Source organism: Macrobrachium nipponense, chromosome 13 (assembly GCF_015104395.2).
Source record: "Macrobrachium nipponense isolate FS-2020 chromosome 13, ASM1510439v2, whole genome shotgun sequence".
Taxonomy (NCBI): domain Eukaryota; kingdom Metazoa; phylum Arthropoda; class Malacostraca; order Decapoda; family Palaemonidae; genus Macrobrachium; species Macrobrachium nipponense.
The window spans coordinates 20,931,874-20,948,384 of record NC_087206.1 but is presented as its reverse complement, the minus strand read 5'-3'; the positions used below and the strand labels follow the sequence as shown (position 1 = coordinate 20,948,384).

General features: G+C 35.4%; 1 protein-coding gene across 1 annotated transcript in view; it reads left to right on the top strand.

The window, feature by feature from the left end:
- Positions 1–16,511, top strand: part of LOC135225679 (dual specificity tyrosine-phosphorylation-regulated kinase mbk-2-like) — a 306,246-nt gene that overhangs the window by 287,173 nt on the left and 2,562 nt on the right. Inside the window, 5 exon segments of the mRNA XM_064265021.1 lie at positions 5,367–5,538; positions 8,025–8,168; positions 9,778–9,907; positions 10,534–10,765; positions 13,114–16,511. The exon segment at positions 13,114–16,511 is cut by the window's right edge and continues 2,562 nt beyond it. Coding sequence (XP_064121091.1) covers positions 5,367–5,538; positions 8,025–8,168; positions 9,778–9,907; positions 10,534–10,765; positions 13,114–13,320 — 885 coding nt within the window. The 3' untranslated portion in view covers positions 13,321–16,511.

Below are 16,511 nucleotides of genomic sequence, written 5' to 3'. Positions count from 1 at the left end.
ACCTCACCCGGTACTTTATAGAGATTACTTACGGTTTTTGCAGCGTCAATTCGGCAGCTCCTTTCATTCTTTTTAATGTGCCTATGTTCGTATTCTCATCCTGTTTCACCTTTAAAACCTTTTCACTATCAATTTCTCTGTCAGCGCTGAATGAACTCATGTCTTCTGCGTTTGGCCTCTAGCTAAAATTTCTAATTCCATTATAGAACGAAATATATTTTCAAAGTATTGAAATTTCCTTAATCTTGAGAGAAAGGGGTCACATGGGTCTTTTATAAGGAAATACTTGGCATCATCATTCAGTATTTTAAATCACCAGTTGGTTACAATACTGTATTCTTAATTTCATATCGCATTGAAGAAAGAGGCTCGATCAAGAAAAATGTTCCATTTTTGGCTGTCAATTTTACCAGCAGCATAATAATCGGAAAATCCAGGATTCTGTTGCCAATAAAAATGGATAAAAACAATTTCATTCCATCAAGAGATAGATTGGATCGTTGCTCAGGAATCTGAGGGACCCATTAGTTTTGCGATGTAGCCTAGCCTAGAACTCACCTTGATTGCAGTTGAATACGAGAAAATGGACGAAATCGTACGAAACTACCTTCAGTCACAGTCTGGAGGAAAACAAAGTTGATTAGTTAATTCTTGGAAGTATGAGTATTAGTGGGTCATATTTCTGAGATTGAGGGTTTGTGAGATGCCTTTCTTGAGTAGTACCACTGAAACATTTGGTCTTAAACTTAAGATTAGTGTGTTGTCATTCTTAGAAGACAACAAGAACTAGTGATAATTGACTCAGAAAGATACTAAAGTACTCCTTCATATAACAAATAAAAAGTGCAAAAAAATTACATACCTATCATGTAAAGAGTTATCTGGCGTCAGAGTTCAAGAATTTAAGCTGCATTGGCAACAACGAGCGGACTCCTACATGCAAGGACACTCGCACTCCTTGTCACATTCTGAGACGTCCTCATTTTTTTCCTCTTTTACTCAGTTTTGCGTACTTTCATCATCCATTAGAGGCAAAGAGTTTCTTTGTCCTTGATCTCTCTCTCTCTCTCTCTCTCTCTCTCTCTCTCTCTCTCTCTCTCTCTCTCTCTCTCTCTCTCTCTCTCTCTCTCTCTCAGGAGACACTAAAATCCTGGGTTCATGAAGCGAAGAAGTTAGGCATGTGGGATTTACATGCGCATTTATACATATACGAATTCATTAACAAGGGCCGCGCATGCGCAAGATCTACAGAATATTTTTCAGACCTTGTGCACGCGTTTACCTGGCAAACACTCGAGGCTTACGAGCACATGTGTGTACAAGTACACTACTAAGATGTTTTTATCCGGTGTACATAAAAGTAGACATTACTTGTACACATACTTTCATCGCCAAATGTAAATAGACACGCACACACAAAAGAGTTTGTATATATATATATATATAGTATATATATATATATATATATATATGTGTGTGTGTGTGTGTGTGTGTGTGTGTGTGTGTGTGTGTATCAGTGTCAACAAACACTCTAACGTGCCTTTGAATATACAGAAAGTGGAGAGAAACATACCGAGAACGTGCCGATGCAAATATTGCCAAAGGAAAACGAAATAAAGAACCGGAATTTAGTAGCGAGAGAATTCTTAGTCAGAGTTTTTTTATTTGGAATCTGAGAACCGAACGGGTTCAGAGACCTCGAATTAGTACTCACATGCCCTTTCCGGAAGTCATAGAAAGATTATTGTAACCGTTGGAGATGCCCTGCGTCATAATGTAGAATTCCTGATCCTCAGTGAAGTATGAATGAGGGAAAGATGTTTCACATCGCATTGCGGATGCTAAATTCAGATGAGCTTAGGTGAGATAAAGGATGAATGTTTAACTCGGAATTCCGAAGGTTTACTGCACTTGATCTTTAATGAGATAGGATATGGGTGTCCTACATGGAATTTTCGATGTTCAATTTAGCTGAGCATTCATAAGTTAAGTCGTGGACGCTTTAACTTGGAATTCCGAGGGTTTATTGCAATTAAATTTCCATGACATAAAAGGTGGAGGTCGGTTATGTGGAATCTCGGATGTTCAGTGTTTCTGAGTTTCGATAAGCAAGAGGTGGATGTATTATGTGGAATTCCAGATGTTTAGTCAGCTGAGCTTTCATAAGATAAACGGTGGAATGTCTTTTATGGAATTCATGATGTTCATTCCATTTAAACTTAGATAAGTTAAAAGATATAACACGCTTTACCGGGAACTCAGTGTTTTCAATTCACTTCAAACATCTATGGTAGGATAAGGAAGGCATGTATTTAATGGTGAAAACCTTTCGGTTAATATGTGATCAAATAGGAGGAATTTTCAATGCCCAGTTACGTTTGTCTTCGACCAGATAAGAGATTAATGTCCTGCGTGAATACTGGACGGCCAGTTCAGTCGAGTTTCCACAGCACAAAATGTAGATTGGAGAATGGTGGGAATAGATGTGGAAGAACGTTACAGCTGGATAGAGAAGAGAATCATAGTTCTCGTTGTTTACTTCAGGTTTCCAAGTCCCTGAGCTACTGTGTAAGCTTCACCTAAGGGTTTAAGCTCAGTAACGCCTACCTTCATTTGCAGAACAGTTTACTTTGCGCATGCGTGATCGCGTACTTCTTTACAAACTTCTGCCTTGGTACCTACACCACTAATGAAAAAGATCAAAAGGGTTGGGTTAAACCGAATTTATTTTCCTGGTATAGAATGTATCCATTGCCAGCATATTTCTGATATTAAAAGTTGAAGACCATATTACTGATGTTCTAAGAAAAATAACAGAAATATACTGGTTCCCGATTTGTAATGATTCAAGAAAAGAAAGAAACAAACACGAGAAGAAAATGAGTCTCAAGTACAATGATCGATTTGCCTCGATGCCACGCCAGCGAAAAGCGTATTCGAGACAGTGAGCCTGGGGTTATCTTAACCTATCGAATTAAAAAAAAATGATCTGACGGAGCTTTCCTCTTTAATGATCGTCATATTCTTAGCACCCTTCCTCTGTTAGGTATAAACTCAATTATCTAGCAGTTTATTGTCTGAGTTAATGAGATCGTTTTTAATTTCATCTATAGTGGTTATCTAGGGGATAGTATTCAACAGTTGCTAGGGTGTATTATTATTATTATTATTATTATTATTATTATTATTATTATTATTATTATTATTATTATTATTATTATTATTATCCTTTAATTTCCTTAACTGGAAGGACAGTGCTACAAGCCCTATAGAAAAAAGCAGAAGTAACGAAGTATAGAAAAAAAATGCAGAAGTAAAGAACAGACATTACAAGAAGTAGCCAAATGATCGTTAAACAATCCCACCTTAAAACATTAATTTTACGATGAGAATGGTTGTCCTTTGGAAACTAGCCTGCTGACATTTTTAGTCTTCAGAGTTTCATCCACAAAAGTTAGCAGAAAGTTTTATTAGTGTAGTTCGTCAGACATTCTTAGATTTGAATATGCGGTACTTCTTTAGTTAGCATCGAATTGAGGTATTATCACACGGGCATGTTTCTGGGTATTTTATGCTTTTCCTTATACGGAGCATCATCTTAACAAGCATGCGGGACTTTAAATATGCATCCGGTATACAAAATATTTTGGCAGTATCGGGCTGCGAAATCGAGTAGTACGATTTACGTAAATAAATAAATATATAAATAAATAAAACAGTCAGTCAATCAATCAATAAATAAGCAAATGAATGATACTGTTAATATGGATTGTGCAGCCATCTGATGTATAATCAGATATCTATTGTTTCTAAACTAACTCGCATTTAATCTACATAAAGTTCTTGATTGACTTTGAACAGAAGGCATAGACAAATGCCTTAATAACATTAGTGCTTTATTCTTCGTTTCTTTTAAAAAATACTGAGCTTTGAACTTTATTATTAGTATATATTAGACATCAACTAATAATACGGTGCAATCGTTGTATGTTCTACAAAATAAGTTACCGAAATCCCTTGCGCTTTAAATTGGTAGCCCAGCCTCTCAAAACCATATGTTAACACAGTATGCGTATCATAAGCCTGTATTCATGCCCTAGTTAATTGGTGAAGCTCGGAATTTAAAATTCGAGATGTCTCTTTAAAAAGATTCATCAGTGTGAAATTTTGATGGACATTCTCTCAATAGTTTGCTGATAAAAGGGATTTTGGCTTGAGTTTCAGTGAAACGGATATTGCTAGTACACGTTCGCTATGCATTCCTGTATTTATTTATTAATTTATTTGTATACTTATTTATTTATTAAAAAGAATCTAGACTTTGAGTTAGGTTGAAAAGGTAACTCTTGTGAACGTGACTTTACAGAGATCGTCTTTATTGTCGTTTTTCCCCCTTTTTTTTTATTTTTCTTGCACTAGGAAAAGGAATAAAAAGAGGAGACGGTAAGGGATTTAACCTCCATGGTTCTTCTTTAATTTTTGTTGTTGTACATTTGAAGGGATTTATTTTTTGTGCCTGGTAAGGTATTTTGCGCTTTCATTTTGTATTACGTATTCGGTGAAAATAAAGATATAATAGAGATTAATATTTGTATAATAGTAGTAAAATATAAAGTTTTTTTTTTCCTCTTAGTCAGAGGTATTTTATACAAATCATACTCTGATATGACTGTTTCTGAAAATAATATTTCATTTCCTACATGTGATGTTGCAAAAATGGATTTTTTTACGTATCGTTTACTAAGTTATAGTTGTTCTTCATTTGGTATCAGAATTATAAATATTTCATTATGTAATTTCGATCGAGTTGATGCTGATCATGATGGTGATCATGATTATCATCATATGAAAGTCCGAGGATATGAAAACAATAGTGAGAATAGTAAAAAAACAATAAAATACCATTATTATTATTATTATTATTATTATTATTATTATTATTATTATTATTATTATTATTATTATTATTATTGTTGTTGTTGTTGTTGTTGTTGTTGTTGTAATCATACAAGGCAGATGATATGAAGCAATAGCGAAACCAGAAATAAAAATCCATAAAAAACCATTATTATTATTATTATTATTATTATTATTATTATTATTATTGTTGTTTAAAAGAATGGCAAAATTAAGCGAGTTGATGTTATATATTGTAACTGAACCTGAAAAGCGAATTGTAAGGAAAATAGAAAAAAAAACAATATATAAAATCATCTCGGTGAATTGTGCCATTCTTTTTAACAGCATTTACATAAAAGAGGGCCTTCTACCAAAATATTATTATTATTATTATTATTATTATTATTATTATTATTATTATTATTATTATTATTATTATTATTATTATTATTAATTTCCTCTTGCAGGAGAACGTATTACTGAAACAAAGAGGAAGCAGCAGTATTCGCATCATAGATTTCGGATCATCCTGTTATGTCCATCAGCGAGTGTATACCTACATCCAAAGTCGTTTCTACAGGTCGCCCGAGGTCATCTTGGGCCTTCCTTACGGCCTGCCCATCGATATGTGGAGCCTAGGTGAGTGGCCTACCCACCTGTCGGGGTTGTTGTTGTTCTTGTGGTAGTGGATGATGTTATGGGATCGAGTAAGGGGGAGATTTATTATTATTTTTATTATTAGTAGTAGTATTATTAGTTCAAGGAAGAGGGTCATTTGGGAGTAGTAAAGAAGAATGGCTGGATGTTAATAATAATAATAATAATAATTTTATTATTATTATTATTATTATTATTAATTATTATCATTTATTATTATTTATTATTATTATTATTATTATTATTATTACGAAAGACACGTTCAAACCTCAAAGTACTTGACCTAATTTAAGACCATTTGAAGTATGAAATAAAAAAAATAGTGAAATTGTAAATAGATAATAATACGTCTGTTTATATGAAGCCCAATACATTGCAAAACATATCAAGAAAGGTGATAGACTTCTGACTTACCACACCATAAAGAGGATCTCTCTCTCTCTCTCTCTCTCTCTCTCTCTCATTGACTGTCCAGAGTGAAAGCTGTCATCTTACTGGAATAGTGTAATGACTGCTGCATAGTAGTGATTGATGGATCTAATTGATGCTTTATATCTTTGAGTGTCTTGGATGTCTTACTATGTTGAAATAACGTTAATCGATGTTTGTAGATTTTTATATCTGTTTCAGGGATTACTTGAAGTACATTCTTTTTTATTTTATTTTATTTTATTTTATTATATTTTTTTTGGTAATTTGTGTCATGGCAATGACTTTTGCTAGTTATAAAGTGAGGCTCTTTAACTGACAGATCTCTTGAGATAAGGATAATAAGCTATTGCAACTTAATGGTAGAGGAAGTTCCAATGATGATTTTTAAGATTTTTTTTTAATGTCACATTTCATGTATCTCGAACGTCGGAACGGTAAAAATTAGGCTTATATTGTTCTGGGGTCATAAAATGCAGTAACTTGTGAATACTAGTAAGTACGTGAGGTATCTTAGCGGTTTCATTCCTCGATAAGTATGTTGGTTAAGAAAATGTTTATAAATTTCAGAAATATCCTCGTGCATTCCCGGTCTGGGTACACCTTTTCATCTTTGAAACACCCCACTTTCTTTCCCCCACCCCCTACCCTCAAATGCACGGGGAAGCAGCACTTCTGACAGTCGTAATTTTCGACTCGTAACTGTAATCTTTGTTGACGGTGTTCATCTCCTGTGAAATTAACGCTCATCAAATTTGCGGATCTGGTTTTGAAAACTCTTTCATCACACCCAGACACTCACTCTGAATCTATCGCTAGGGTTTTCTTTTATCCTTTTGACTTTTAATAACTCTATTTTTTTTATTTGGGCTTTATGCATTTCCTGACGCGTGATAGTTGGTAAATAGATCCCAGAGGCCCATGTCAGACCTGGTGTCTCCTTCAGTATCCTTCTCTGCAGGCCGCCGAAGGCCGTAAGCCTGTGTTGGCGTAAGGCAGGCTTAATTGTAGACCAACCAGTCATCCGGATAGTCTGAAAACTGAAAGACTAAAGTCATTCCTCATTCCTCTGCTGCCCGAAAACAAAATTGTCCCAAAAGTAAAATACATTTAAATATATTTAGGCCCGAATTTATGACAGCCTGCCTTTTGTGTAAATGCAGATTTATTATTTCCTGTTCGTTCTTTTCCGTCTTTTTAGTTTTCATAAAGAACAGTTTAATTACTAATGCATAGCTGTTGACTGCGTTTCGAACGAATCTTAGTAGTTTTTTTCAATAATCTGAAAATGGATGTTATATTAGAATAGCCCTCAGGTGGATAAAATATATTTTAAAGTTATCATTAGACGGATATACAATAAAAACTCAGAATGAGCCTTAAAATATAAAATCATATTTTAGATCAGAGCTTGACTGAGTAATTTATATTTTGTAGTAATCCTTGCGTGAATAGCTGATGTTTTGTAACATTTACAATATTAAATCTCTATTGCAACCAGAAAAAAAATTGCAGAATTGTTTTAATATCTTCGTACGCGAGAGAAAACCTTCAACGTATTATTGATGCTCATAATATCACAGAATATTTGTTGAAATACACTTAAAATTAAAGGCAAGTTCGCCAATGTCCAGGAGGTATTCTTTGGACTTTTTATTTCTGGCCGGTATTCTACCCTATTCTGTATGAAATGATTAATGCTTTTTTTTAGCCCGGTATTGTTAGAGCAGCGTCCATTTGTTAACTGAGATTTACGTGTTATTGCAGAATCTGTGAGTAACTGTACAATATTTATATGTAGTTGCGTTTGTATCCATGGAAGTGGACTAACATACATTCGTTCATACAAGAGAGAGAGAGAGAGAGAGAGAGAGAGAGAGAGAGAGCGCCGCTACATTTCTCGATTAAAAGGAATATACGGTTAACCAACTTTTGGAAATCTTTTCAGATACTGACCTCGCCTTAAAGCCGTGTGAAAGCTGCATCACTAATCGACCAGCCGATAATCGAATAAAGTTTTATTTTCCTTTTCTCTGCAGGATGTATCCTGGCTGAGTTGTACACAGGATACCCCCTGTTTCCGGGAGAAAATGAGGTTGAACAACTTGCTTGTATCATGGAGGTTCTTTCGCTGCCTCCACATCACCTCCTCATTGCAGCCTCCAGACGTAGACTCTTCTTCGGTGAGTGTTACTTTAAATTATATTATATATATATTTATTTATTTATTTTTTATTTATTTATTCATTTATGTTTATTTATGTATTCATTCATTTATTTATTTATTTATTTTATACCTGCCAAATCATTGAGCTCTTGGCAGGGGATTAAACAGTTTTCTTTTCGTTTTTTTCTCTGCCAACTCATTTATCTCACTTCAGGAAGACTCATTTAACTGGTGGGAGGATGTTGGTGTGTTTTGCTAACTAATTTACCTCATGGGAGTGTCATAGATTTAGATAATTAAATTAGCAGTTAAACTATTTTATTTTCTCATTTCTGCCAGCACCAGTACAGCATGAAAGAAGCTCCTTTGACAAGGAAAGAAAAATTTATAGTTTATTCGTTTCCCTTTAGCCCTTTTATTTTGCTTGAATTGGAAAGGAAGATTTTTTCGTCGTTACTAGCAACCTTTTACTTGATTAGTGACGGAGCTCATTTAATTAGAAGATTATTTCTCTAGATAAGAATTCTTTTATTTAAATAATATAATTCATGCGTAAGAGAGTCTCATTTACGTCGCTAGAATAGGAGCCATGTACATATTTGTAATAATGCACCGTATATTTGTTCACATTATTTTTATCTGTGTATCCCAAATATGCATTTATGTTTATTATAGGATATAGTAATTGTATTTCATAAACTGTACATAGGTTTATTTCTTTAACTGGATGCATGTGTTTCTTCTGGCATAGATATGAAGTTTGATACAAAATGTATTCCTTTTAACTGTTGTATAATTTCATGTACCTCTCACAAATGTATAAATATTATTACCTAAACGTTTTTATTCTTGAATTACAGAAATTTAATTTTTTAATACGATGAATGTAATTGTTCGTTCTTTTATAACTTCATTTACTGTACACAATAATTCGCTTGATTACATACACATGTTTATTCATGCATTGAAGAGCTTTGATGTGGCATACTATATTTATAAATGTAAACTCTTATTGTTTCATTGACTGTACATACTTGTATATATTCCATTACATACAAGTATTTATTCTAGCTTTTGTAATGGACATCAGACTCCATTAGAAAGAATAGAAGTGATAATTCTCACTGTTTACCTCCTTGCATACTGTATTTATAAATGTAAACTCTCATTATTTCATTTACTGTACATATATATTCCTTATATACCATAGTAGATTCACATCAGCCGTGCATTTGATGTCTAGGCCCGTCCCTTACGACGCTCCTGATTGGCTGTTGATAAGCCAGTCACAGGGCTGGAAACTCTGTCTCTCTCGAAAGTTCACATAGGCAGAATGTGTGTTCCTCCTCTCCTGACGGATACGTCTTTCAAACATATACCTCAGGAGAGGTGGAACACAGATCCTGCCTATGTGAACTCTCGAGAGAGACTGAGAGTTTCTATCCCTGTGATTGGCTTATCAACAGCCAATCAGGAGCGTCGTAAGGGACTGGCCTAGACATCAAATGTACGGTTAATGTGAATCTACTATAGTATTTATTCTTGCATTACATGGAGTCTGATGTCCAATAGAAAGAATAGAAGTGATCATTCTCACTGTGTACCTCCTTCTGCCTTCACTTCAGACTCCAAGGGCAACCCTAGGTGTGTGACAAACAGTAAAGGAAAGAAGAGACGCCCCGGCTCACGTGACCTGGCTTCCGTCCTGAAATGTTCAGACCCGCATTTCGTCCACTTCATTGCACGCTGCCTCGAGTGAGTACACCCCCCTCCCCTTCCCCCACTATTTTTGATATTTTACCCAGTACACTTTTATTTATTCCACCTTTTTTATATTTCCTGCAACTGAATCATGCCGGCTCGTATTTTTCCGTTTTTATCCGGCTGTCACTCTTACGAGGTGATTCCAAACATCACAGTGCTTTTATTTTATTACTTTTAGTTTACTATTGATGGTGTCAGCTTTTCCCGTGTTGGGGGATGTCATTACAAGGAAGTATAAAAGTTATACGGTTATGCTTCCATGTTTGTACTCATATTTGCACACTTCATACATACATACATACATACATACATAAATACACACACAACACACATTTATATATATATATATATATATATATATATATATATATATATATATATATATATATATATATATAGATATTTGCACTTGCTTTTAAACTAATGTCGAAAACCATCAAAATTACAATTAAAAATAATAAAATAGCAATGACCAACAAAACAAATAAATAAATCAGTTAGTATACTTCTTCAGTTCTTTGCTTATTCATATTTGTACTTACTTTTTTTGCTGATTCATCCTTTTGTATTTTTAACTGATTTTCCTCACGCACTACAACTCCTTCCCTTCCCTACAGATGGGATCCCAGCACCAGAATGACACCCGAGGAGGCTCTACAGCATGAATGGCTCCACTCTCCCCTCTCATCCAACATCTCCTCTTCATCCACCTCATCCACATCCACCCAGGCGGGCACGGGAGACCGCCGGGCGGGTGGAGTGGCTAACGGGGCCAATGCTGGGGTCCCCAGGCGACCTGGGCCCATCACTCAGGATTCCACCGAGGATGAAAACTTCACTCTTTATACGGTTAGCACATAAAATTGTATATGTATTTTAAATATGAATATGAAAATATTATATTTATATATATACGATATATATGAATGTGTTTTGCTTCAATACAACCCATAAAACGTTATTTTAACGTTGCAACCATATATTTCAAGTACTTCCTTCTGTGCACTGCAACGTTCAAATAGTGTTTTATTGGCCTTTTGCCTTCATATATTATATATATATATATATATATATATATATATATATATATATATATGTATGTATATGTATATATATATATATATATATATATATATATATATATATATATATATATATATATATGAAAACAATTTTTATTAGTGATAAAATCACAGATATAACGCACGATATGTTTAATGCTGTAGTAGTAATAGTAGTGCAGCAGCGTTTATTTCTCAATTATTGAGTTTACTTTTGTATGGGAATATTAATAATGTTGATTAGAGTGCGCGAATATGTATTTTGAGCAAGTAAAAAATGCCATTAACTTACGAGGAAAGAACACCGGAAAGAAAATGAAAAACCGAGATACGAGAATAGAGATTTGATTGTTCGTACATCACAAATCTCCGCCAGGTTTACACATTCCTATCCCTTCCACCTCCGAACCCTGTCAATGGACCCTACTTCCCCAAAAGTTACATTCCTATCTCTCTCAAAATCTAATCACTTGTCAGTCACTATGCCCACTTTTGTTAAAAGACGAAATACTAAAATTCCACAGTAGCATCTTGTATAAACCTGTTAACAAACATGCAAGCAAGCATAAAACACCTCAACAAAGAAGCAAGCAACATCAATCAATGCCTACACAGAAACTAAAGGATTGGAGAAAAACTTATCCCCTTACACAATATTGGCTTGGAAATATTATCATTTATGCCAAAAAGAATGTATTTAGGAACTAGAAATGGATGCATAGATAAGCCCTCATTTTAGCATGAAAAATGAAATAGGTTTGCCTCCTCAGTTCTTTTTAATATAATTTACAGTATATGATTTTCATTCATATTTATATTTTAAACATATGACTTTTTGTCTCCCACTCCCCAACCCCCAACCTGTCGCCAAATCTCGAGGCGTAGAGGAAGTCTCTGTCCCGCTAGGTTTATATTAACAAAATATTAATTTGATAATTAAGCAAGTGTAGCATGCCATGGAACTTAGTCAGCAAATGAAAGCCATTATTAAATCTCTGAATGATTATATAGAGACTTTTCAATGATAATTGATGTTTATTAGGTACTGAAGGAAGACTCGCTATCTAGGAGAGATACCTCGGGCAATTTGTGAAGAGTAATTGATTCTCAGGGAGGACTTGCTCAGTTCCCGGCATTGAATACTTATATCTTTTAGAGAAAATAAGTACTTTCGGTTACAATATTTTGGATTTCAGGAGAAATAATCAGGGCTCCCCAGTAGGCAAATCAAGTCCTAAAGGTCGACTCTTAAGGTCATATTAAAAATTAGTCAGATCTAGAAGCCACTACCTTATAGGAATTTAGGACAATCCCAGCGGAATTTTACCAGTTGCTAATTAATGTAAAATGAAAAGGGAATAAATGAGTCAGGTTTTATTAGAAGCAAATTAAGTGAAAACATGTTTATTGTTGTCGACCAAAGCTTCGTGCCGGCACGGGGTCTTACTCTGTTTCTAACTAAATTATAGAAGCAGTATGGGGTAGACTCATAACATGGTTCGTTGTTAATCTCCCGGGGTTTTGGTAAACGAAACAAAAGAGGTATTAGTAATCAGATTAGTTTTCAGCAGGTAGGGGTGTGATGACCTATGCACTTGCGTGTTCACCATCCGATTGCTTCTCTTTAAGCCCGGGGTTAATTACTGGTACCTAATAAGTACGGGGGTTCGTGTGACTTACGCTATTTAGGGCAGTTTTATTATAGGAAAAATATCCAAAATAGTTTTTGATGAGAGATAATACTCCCGAATTTAAAGGCTCTCGAAATTATTTTTCTATCATATTGAGTAGAGGAATTCACTTGCGTGTTTCTTGTGTTTCCTCTCCACAGGAGGATGATGGTTTTTTTTTTTTAATTATAAAAGCATTAGTCACAATAGTGTTTTTATGCCAGCAAAATTTTATCACTTTAGACAGTCTTATAACCAGTTTTAGATGCAATTCTCCCTTTCTTTTGAAAACTAAAATTTCAGTATTTTATTTTTAATGACTTATTTGTACCTGAGATCTCTTTCATTACTTGCATAGCAATATTCATTAAACTTTCCGCGTAAAGAAGACTCGCGCGAAGAGAAAAAGATATATTACTAACGAGAACCTTCCCTGTTAACCACATCGTTGTCCCTCTCCTTCCAGGTCTACAAAGGCAAGCGCCATCGCGACGCCAGCGCCACCGTGGGCGAAGCTGGAGCCAAGCAGGAGACGACGACGACCTCCAACGCCACCAACACCAACACGACCATTACTACCTCCAACTTGGGTGTCAACGGAAACCACCCGGATGGCACCTCCGCCGAGAATTCCTTGGACGACTCCGGCACTTTCCTCCCACCCATTCTCTAAAAGCTCCGCAGAGGACCTGGCCCCTAGAGGAGGAGGAGGAAGAGGACGGACTCTTGTCGTAGTCGTCGTCATCGTCGTAAGGGACCCGCCGTTGGTGGTGGTGTTTGTGCTTGTAGGAGGAATAATAATAATAATGATAATAACAATAGTTATCCTCCAGTGAAGTAAAATGTTAAAGGAGAAGAGAGTTTTTAGATGTGGCTCCTAGGCTGACTTGTGTACAGCGGAAGGAAACTCTTTTTTGATTCATCCTGAGATCTATTTTTTTTTCGGTCATTTCTAGCCCTCGGGGCGAGAGGGGGGGAAAATGGCCCTGGTGCAACAGATTCAGTGATAATAATGAAAATGTTAATGATACGTGACATTTTTGATGAATTAGTGTTCGTGGTGTACATGTTAGTGTGTGTGTGCATATACATGTATATGGATACATGTACTGCGTATATATATATATATATATATATATATATATATATATATATATATATATATATATGCATGTACAGTATGTATGTATATTGTATAGTAATTGATCGGTGAGAAAACAAGTAATAATGACGTATGAAATCTAAAATATATCCACATAATATCTGAATGGCATTGTATAAAACACATAATACTTATGCAGTGTCGGACTGAACGCGAGAGACTTTTATCTGTAAGCCAATGGAATCCCAATGTGCCCTATGCTCTATCTAGATAGAAAGGTGTAGCTAAGGTCATGTTAGGTATGGCAGATTAATCCCGCCCTTTTTTTTATTATTATTATTTTATAGTTTTCCTTCGCATATCTTATGTCTTTGTCTGATGTCTTACTTGTCTGTGCCATCTCGTTCTTCTTCATTGTCTGAGCAGTATTTAGTCATGCTTTCATCTGCTTATTTTTTTTTACACGTATTACACGAGTGGTTTCTATTCAGTGTGTTTTCGTCTCTCTCTCTCTCACCCTAGTTTTATTTTTTTTTTTTTTTTGTCACAAGCTTCTCACTTGCTTCACCTGTGGATACATTTTTTTATCCTCATTTTACAAATTCTCTTATGTTGTTCTCTGTTCTGACTATTCCACAGTTGACATACTTTTTTCCCATTATGCTTTTACCTTTTGTTCTTTTTGTTGAAATTCTTAAATGTTAAAGCTCTGCTTCCATTTTTCATACTCCTTTATTGACCTGTTTCTCATTTTTCATTTTAATCCAGTTTCTTACAAGACTGGCAAGGACCCACCCACGAGCAGATCATGTAATGACTAATGGCTGATAATTCCATGGCCTGAAGAATCAGCTGTATCGCTGGGGAAAAATATAAGCGCATAAATCATAACTTGTGATTTGCCAACTTTGCTTCGACTCCTTTTGGTCAGTGAGAAAGCAACAGCCTTTAGTCCCTATAAGAAATGTCTGCTTGGGTGGATCTTCTCGTCTCCCCTTCTGACAGCTTTAAATAGTTATGGTTCCTCCTTCTATTTCTTGTATAATGGCTGACCTCACATCCATCTCCCAATAAATAGCGAGTAAATATATAAATAACATTAGAGATTTCGAAGATGTACAAAAGAATCTAGTGACATGATGGTAGCGATTTTTAACTCTGAAGAAATGCTGGAAGTTGTAGTGACGATAATTATTAAGAATAACAAAAACTATAATTTAAACCGATTAGTTTGCGGGAATTTAAACTAAAGAAAACCGAATCTATTTTTTGTGGCGAAATCACTTATTATATTTTGATTCCTGAAACACAGTGTAGAGGAAACTACATCCCTTCTAAACTCCTACCTTCCTTAACCAAGCCTTGAAGAGAGAGAGAGAAATTCCTCGCTTTTTGCTGGTTTTGAGTATTATGAAATAATATTTCATAATAGCGAGCTAAGCCCAATATTTTCTGCAGTTTTCTAAGTCTGGATATTTCAGTACTACTACATTTCGTCTTTCATACAATGACACACGTCTTTACGAAATGAACATGACAACCTTTCATATATGCGCATGCTCAGTCTGCTTGTCTTTCTGTCTGTCTCTCCAAGGCCTGGGATAACTCTCTCTCGTGAGACTCAGCCTTATCATGGCTCTGTGATAGCCTATTTTTTACATATCTCTTTAAATTCAAAGCCTTACCAAAGATCCACCAAAGATGTCTCTTTCTTTTTTTTTTTTATCTTAGTCATGACTTTTTATGAATGCTGAGATAGGATCCCCTCCCTTCCTTTAGAAGTCTGTATAATCTCTCGCCTCGCCCCCTTCCCTGCCCCCGCTTATATGGGTCTCCCGCAGGTTTTGTCGTACTGGCTTTGTTCAGGAGGAAGTTCTTTTGTGTGTTGAAAGAGTATTTGCATAATGATTTTTAGCTTATGAACTCATGGATCCTTCCCAGATGATTTGCCGGTGAATTAGTGATATCCTGTGAGTTTCATGGAAGGAAGGAGACTAATTAGGCTAGATCCTATGGCTCTAAGATTTGTGTCCCCATCAACAGCCCTCCGCACAACCAAGGAAGCATATCTTTGGCCATAAAATGATAGAATGGATACCAGCAAGACTTTTCATAATTTCAGTGTCATTTACAACCCATCCATAATCTGTAAGGAAGATGAGCTTAAGATGTCGATTCCTGTTTCATAGACAGCTATGGTTTCTGTGGACTCTTTTCGTAAGTCCAGAAAATGTAAGTATTACAAATCAAAGCATTCTTTTCATTTAGAACGAAGTGACCAAAGAAGGACTTCGTCTAACATTAGGATTTTCACAATACTGTGACATTTCTTTGATATCTTCGTTCAAGGTTTCTGTGTTTTGAAGTTCATGCAATGCAGCTGAATGGCAGTTGCTTTATCCCCCTTGTCCTATGACAGTGCCTTAGCACAGTCACTACCCATTCAACCACTTTTCCTTTTTAATTCTGAATTATTTCCCAGAACTCTTGTCGGATAACTACCCATTCAACCACTTTTCCTTTTTAATTCTGAATTATTTCCCAGAACTCTTGTCGGATAAGGACATACTAAGAGGCTGGCATTGTCGGACGCTAAATACTTCAGTGGTACGACAAGTTGGGGCAACCAAAGCAAATGAAGATGGTCGTTAATTATCCCTTGAGCAGTCTCCTTGTACGTTTTTGGGTTCTTTGTTTTTATTGTCTGTTGTGCCTCTTGTGGGGCGTTCGCTGGAAGCTATCCCTTCCATCGTCTTGTTTCC